Below are 7,457 nucleotides of genomic sequence, written 5' to 3'. Positions count from 1 at the left end.
AGTGATATAAAACTAAGAAAGGATGGAGAGAAGAAAAATACGGCATGCCCTCCTAACAGCATCAGAGACGATAAATAGTGGGATAAATCGGAAAATTAAGGCTATTTTTCCTATTATTGCTTGAACAATTACAGTAAAAGCTGTGTTAACCAGCACGACTGGGGTAAAGCGGGGTGCCGGGTATCTAAAAATTCCGATTATCTGAGGTAGGGGTTTTCAACCTTTTTGAAAACCCCTGCAGAGCGTGGCTGGGGGTGGGGGGCGCAGCAGCAGTAGTGGCCGCACGTGGAACAGGAGCCAGGGGATAGGGGGAAAAGTGGGTGGTGGTGGCGGCAGCTGCATGCAGAGTGGCAATAGTGCAGGATGGTGGCAGTAGCCATAACATGCGAGGCCAGCCGTTGCACTTAGAGTATTCCATATAGTAGAATGCCAGTTAAGACAGTTTTTACTGTAATATATTTTTGTTTTCACTACAGTATTGCACAACTAATGCTAGATTAACTCCAATACTTACTCATTGGAGATTTCCTCAAGGCAGATGATGCCATTCCAAACATCTCTCCATCATCGACTCCAAACTCTGTAGCATCTTCAAAGTCATCTCCATCACTGTCACTAACCATATGAACATCGGTACATTGCTGTTAAAAAAAAACAACATAATCCTATATTATGGAGGCTACTGTCAGTGAAACACAATTAAATAGAATGCTGAACTAAATAAATGCATACCAAAAACATTTCTGATGCAAAAACTCGTGCGCACACATACCTAACATTGCAGTATATTTCTAAATGCAGCACATACACAGCATTAGCATGTGATCTTTTATACGTTACAATTTTTTTATTTTTGAAGAGAGACCTTACAGCCCACCCAGCAAAGCAATGTTATACATAGCAAAAGAAACCATCATATGGAAAAGAAATGTAAATAATTTATATGAAACTAGTTTCAAAGGATTTAAAGGCAAGAGAGATTATTAGATAATCTAGTGTAAACTCCAGTATGGGTTATTTATCAAATGTAACTCTAGGTGTTCTTATTACCATAGCGATAGTGAAAGAGGTGCATAGTTCCTAAATATTTTTTCTTGGTTGAGTACCATGTGCTCTATCAACACTTCCATAGCAGGCAGTAGTCACGGAAATACTTGGGAAGGGACCTACTGCAACCTAATTTCTCCACACACTCCTACAGTACCAGGCTTTCCCACTCTGTCTAACATATGAATTGTGATATTACAGAAAGAAACCTAATGTAGTTAGAGAACTTGAGATGCCAGTGCAAGTATGCAATACAAATCACATCAAGAGAAACCCACAGCTTCCTGCATGCTGTATTCCTACCTACCGTAGGCAGATAAACCACAAAACCTTGATCCAGTCACTAGTAAAATTACACACGTTGCATGGAGTGGCTACAGGGAAAAGACGACTGCACGTTTGTCTTAAATAATCTCTTTTCATAGTCAGTTCTACAAATTCATTATATTTTGTATAAAACAAGTTTTTCTTTTTCAGTTTTAGATCTGTTGCTTTCAGATTCATTGCACATCCATGTGCTTTCTCTTGCCATAGATTTGTATGGCTTTATCTTATCTTGATCTTTTAGAGTAAATTTACTTGGTTTAAGAGGGAAAAGATGTTAAAATACACTTATCAAGCCTGCTAATTCAAGCTGGGAACTCAAAAATTAGTTACATGATTTCTGGTTCATGATCAGTTAACTAGTAAGAAAGATTCTGTCCTTCATTACACCTGTAGACAGACATTTATTATCTTTTAACTGTGAAAGCTATGGGGAGGAAATATCTTAGGGGTAAACAACATTTCACAAAAATTAAACAACTTTTTTCAAGAAGGCTGCACAGGTGTAACAACAGGTAAAATCTGACTTTATTATTGAATCCAGTTAGCAATTGTATAGCTGATGTGGAAGCCAGAAAAAACCCCACATTTATACTTTCATATTTGTTTTTCCTCTCTCCCTAGCCAGGAAATTATTATTGTAAACTAAACTCAAGTGCATCCTAGGGGTGAGTGTGAGCTAAAATATAACCAGCTAACATGGCATCAAATATGATAACCTACAAGTATGCTAAACCAGACCAAATGAGCTAGCAAGGTTGAAATATACAGACTTTGGGTGCATACAGACAATCAGGGAGGTCAGACTGCATTAAAAATGGCCACCTAATTTAACTTAGTTCACCCAGGTGCAGACCTCACACTTAGATCCCTAAGTAAACCTAAGTTCAAACTGCACAGAAGTTCCAGGAAGATTAGCTCAATCTAAAAAAGGCCAACCCAATCTAAATTAACCCTACCTGCAAGGTAGTCTAACTTAGATCAGACTGGCCATTTTTAGATCCAATTGTCCCGGACTACAGCTCCCAACGCAGCCCCAGAGCTGGGGAGGCCCAGCCGCTGCCCCAGTCCCAGGGCTGTGCTTTTCCTATATGCACCCCTAGCTCCCTAGCCCCTTCCTCCATAGACCAGCCAGCCCCCGTGCCCGCTCAAGCCCACCAAACCCCTCACCACATGAGCTGCTGTCAGTGCTAGTTTTATTATCATTCACTGATGCTGGGAACCAAGGAAGTAAGTCCTGGTGGAGGGAAGGGCAGGAGAGTGGGGATGTAGGTTTGCTGAGAGGGGAGGGGAGGGAGCTATTTGTCAAGGTAGGAGGGGTGGGGGGACTAAAAATGACCCCAAACTCCCTTGATCCCACCAAACTCTCCCAGACTCCCCCACCCCCCCATGGACCCCACCTGCTCCCACAATCCCTGCTGCAGACCTTATTTACCTTCCTGATCACCCCTGCCGACTGCTTGCACACCAATCCATCCTGTGGACCACACCTGCCCACCCCAATCCCTCTGCTGCCTCCGGCAGACCTCACCTGCCCCCACTGATCCCTCCCATGGATTCTGCTAGCCCCCCTGATCCCCTGTGGATGCTGCCTTCCCCCGATCCTCTAGTGGACCCTGCTTGCTGCCCCAGTTCCCTGACCCCTTTGCGGACTTCATTTGCTCCCCCAAACCCCAATGAACCCCCACAATTTCATTCCAGAGCCTGCTTGCTCCCCATCCACCCAACCCCCTTCATTGGCCCCCACTATCCCGACTCACCCTAGGTGGCCATTTTTAACTTGATCTAACCTCCCCCTACCCTCCCTCAATGTCAGTATGCAGCCTTATTATCTATTCAAACAAGGGCCAAGGTACCAGAGCTCTCTAAATAAAATGGCTGAAACTATTTATTAAACTATTTTAAATTTAAAACAGAGGCAGAAAGAACACAGGGAAAATTTTAGCCCACATAGTTTAAATGTCACAGAGCTAAAAGCAACTATAGGCAGGAGCTTACCATGAAATGTGTAACTATAGGCTTCACTGACATCACTGGCTATAAGGACTGAAAACTCTCTACACTTTTAGTCTTATTTTTCTTTTGAATGCCTTACTTGTTTTTTTCCCTCCCCTTTTCCACACTGGCTCCTATTTGTCTTTTCTTATAGTGATTAACTTACATAGGCACCGTGAGCTAATTTATTTATATATATTAAATCTATAACATTCATCACTGGAAGAGACAATGACCAGCACAGAACAGGGTTTTAGCCATTTTCTCTTAGAACACATTTGTAAAGCTGAAATATTTTCTTACCTCCTCTGACTGTTCTCTGGTTTGTGCAGGTGAAGATCTTCTTCCTACTGTAAGTCGATGACAAGGATAAGTCACCCCTGATGCAGCTAGAGTCATCTGCAATGAAAACAGCAATTATTTATTAATGCATGTCTCATTTCAGAGTATTTTTGCTTTGAGCATTTTGGGTTGTTTCAATGTTTGGATTAAAAACTGCACTGCAGAGGTCTGACATTATTATACCAAGATAAATGAGAAGACTGGAAAACTAAAACAACTCTTTATATGAAAATGAATAGTAAAAACAATTATTATAGTACAATTGATATTAACATGGCTGTATTGTGATATCCTCTTATGTGTGGAGCATTAATGATATATTCTCAACTGCACACACAGGGCTGTAAAATCTACCTTAGAAACAGACAGCAGAAACAACAGGTTGTTGTGGCCTGTAGATGAGCTGCAAGAATATTTTAATATTTGCTCTCTGTAAGAGTTTAAAAGAAGATGACTATTTTCAGAGAATTTTTTTTCTTTAAAGTACTATGATCACTATTCTTTGAGACTGTGCTGCTATGGCACACTTGCTTGATCTTGTTTCCATGTTAAAATTTGTTATGCAAGATGTCACTAGATCAAATGATGAACTATGAATAAAAGTACATGCAATTCACTTTCCCTCCCTAATTAATAAGCAAACAGCAAATAAAGACAAGATAAGGTATTGCTAGGGATTAATTAATTACAACAGTTACAATCTTCAAATACAAGGTTTATGGGTAAGATGTGGTAACAGATATAATCACAATGTTACAGTTCCATTTTTAAAATCTATTATTTAATATGAAATTCTTATCTGTAAAGTATTAATGTTTAATTAATGCAAATACTGAAGGCATAGGCCGTACTTTCCATTTGAACATCAACACCAGAGATTCTTAGAGCGCCCAGAGTTGTCACACAGGAATCCATAATATTAAAACATTGTGACCTGCTGTGGTCTGAGTTCTTTGCAACAGAAGAATTGCTCTATTATTTTTCTGTAGTCAACAAATTAATGAAAACAGAGCATTTTCTGAGGAGCACACTGAGTCTAAAAAGGTTGAGAACCACTAATATACACATATGAAACCAACAATGCTGATGAACTTGTAGCTGATACAGGAACAACATACATCAATCAATTTAAGACAAAAGAAGAGATAATTTTCAGCTATTTTTTATGCCTAAATTTAACTTGAACAAAACAATAAATTAATATAGCAATGGTGAAGAACTAGTGATCTCGTGGCTGAAAGACCTACAGATTAGTACGGGTAATCTTTAAGCATCTGATTCAGTAGATATCGCAAGAGTATACTTATTCATTTCAATATTGATTAAATTACTAATCAATGTGAGAAAGGATGTTAAGACTCTCCCTGACTTTGTGATCATGCAAAAATCATGTTCAAGACAATAAGAGTTTCTGGCATGCAAAAATGAAGACCAAGTCTTACCCAGCCACTGTTCACCCAGATGGGAAATTTAGCCAGCTAGCCTTCTCTAAAACCAACTTTAAAACAACGCTATGGTTTGACTGTAGGATTCCATTATACCGAAGGTAGCCCACTAAATTTGAATTACATAGGATTAAAACATTCATGGAATGAGAACCAATGCAGTGTGAAAGTCCAGACCATCTCTTCTTTTGGACAAATGACCTTAGTATATCATCCTAAAATGTTGTTTAAATTGTCTGATTCTTCTGTGCTGTTCTTGTTATGTCAAACAGTTTTCCTACATTTCTGCAGTTTAGGTAAGATAGTCAGATACACATCTTACTGCCCTCTACTGGAGAGAATGACAGAACTGATCAAGGAAATTAATCATAGGTAAATTTTTCAGAAGGACTTAAGTCTGTTTTCACAAGTGACTCAGCACCAGATGTACGAAGGTATTTAGATGGAGAGAGGTGCCTTTTGAAATTTACAGAAGTGTCTACGCAGGTTAGCCACCTAATTACCATTAAAACTAAAGGATAATCTGAAAAGGCTATGTTGAGAGATTCCAACATATACTAATTTAAGTAATTATTTTATAAGATATCGGAATCTCTATTCTGAACTAACACATTTTTCAAAATGCATTTTTAAATACAAATTTAAGCTACGTGACTATGCAAAAAAGTTTAAACATTTTTCTAGTCTTTTCAAAATGAACGTTTTTTGAAAGAATGTTAACGGAGTGAAAATTTAACTCATTAATATTCAGCCAAAGCCTACATTATAACCAACTGTAAGTTACTGGACTTGATACAGTTATTACCAAATGAAATTCCATTCCAGGTTATGCAGGGTATCAGATTGGATTATATAATACAATAGTTATTTTTGGTCTTAAAAATCTTTCAAAACAACACAACCCACCCCCCCCACACACACACGCACACATTTTTAGTCATTTCCTCTGCAGTCGTACACATCTCAAATTAACACTGTTAACTTTGTCTAACAACAAATTCTGTTTTTGCAGAACCCACAGCTGGTAAGTTTTATTCCACACCAGCATCACTAGCTCATATTAGGATATACAAGTTGATAGTTATTGGTTTCTCTGAAGTCAACAAACAGAAGATAAAAATTGCTTACTGTTTTACTATTTTCTTTTCCCTTTTTTTCCCCAGGGACTGATACATTTAAATCACACACACACTACCATCCTGATTAGACTGTAAAAACGTTAAGGGAAATCAAATTTCAAATACATTTTGAGGCTGAAAGTGAATATGCTGGAAATACCATTTATTTTTATACATAATTCAGGCTGCTTTTATCACTTCTGTGCTAGAAATCACAAAGTTTTAATTTGCTGCAGGTTGAAGCAAGCTGATTAAGCAGGCTAGTTACCAAGTGAATGCTAACCTGCCTGGACTAGCTTAGTGCCGCATTCTTGTAGCAGGGTTAAATAGCAGTTTAATCATATTAAAAAAAAAGCATATATAGTAAAAAAAGGAAGCGACTAATACTATAGACAAAATATTAAAACAGACATACAGGTCAAGCTCAGTTATCTATGAAACTCTTATGTCAACAATACAAGAACTGTATTCTCCATTGGTATTGCCATTTTGCATCTCAGCAGTTCATTCAGTAAATTTGAGATTAACAAAAAACAAAAACTAACAGCTATAAATCCTGAAACTCTCCCTAAGATACTAGACCTCAAGAACTGGACAAAAATTACAGTAACTTAGATGCATACTCTCACAAAAAGCAAGGGCAAAAAAATAAACCTTCCATAACATTTTAACCTCCTCAAAATGTTAAGTATAAAATGGATCTCTTTTAGAGAGTTTAATGCAAGTAGCAGATACCCTAATTGGTTCTTTATATACACATATACCTTGCCCCCAGACTCAGCCCTCACGATTTGATGGTTATCACAGTTCTAATTTGCAACTTGAGTACAGTATGTGAGTGAACATTAAAAATACTAAACTTTTTTTTTAAAGCTCTGCTACTATGTGCCACTGCAAGTGCGTGCCCCTGCTCATCTGGATGCGGCCTATGGCTTCAGACAGTTGACTTCCATGCACCAGCAAATCTCAGGCACATAGTGGAAGAAGCAGATATAGTGCTAGCAGAATTGGCAATGAGATACAAAACTGGGTGTTGTCCATATATTGTTTAATATACTACATGCTAGGTATGTACACACATTTGTGAAGCATGGGGAAAGGTCCGATGGAGTTAAAAATGACCACCCAATCTAAGGTAAATTGGGATGAGTGGGCTACCACATGGACTTGGGGGGGGGGGGAAATC

At 38.4% G+C, this 7,457-nt stretch overlaps 1 protein-coding gene across 2 annotated transcripts in view; it reads right to left on the bottom strand.

Moving 5' to 3' along the window:
- FAF1 (Fas associated factor 1) overlaps positions 1 to 7,457 on the bottom strand; it is a 338,217-nt gene that overhangs the window by 113,941 nt on the left and 216,819 nt on the right. For both annotated transcript variants that reach the window (XM_019501327.1, XM_019501328.1), the window contains exons 9-10: positions 3,670 to 3,765; positions 515 to 641 (exon numbers count right to left, since the gene is read on the bottom strand). In XM_019501327.1, coding sequence (XP_019356872.1) covers positions 515 to 641; positions 3,670 to 3,765 — 223 coding nt within the window. The remainder of the gene's footprint in view (positions 1 to 514; positions 642 to 3,669; positions 3,766 to 7,457) is intronic.

The sequence above is a fragment of the Gavialis gangeticus genome, unplaced genomic scaffold (genome assembly GCF_001723915.1).
Source record: "Gavialis gangeticus isolate Ggan-Ray unplaced genomic scaffold, GavGan_comp1, whole genome shotgun sequence".
In the NCBI taxonomy this organism is placed as follows: Eukaryota; Metazoa; Chordata; order Crocodylia; family Gavialidae; genus Gavialis; species Gavialis gangeticus.
Note: the sequence above shows the minus strand (reverse complement) of the source record. Positions and strands in the feature narration are given on the sequence as shown.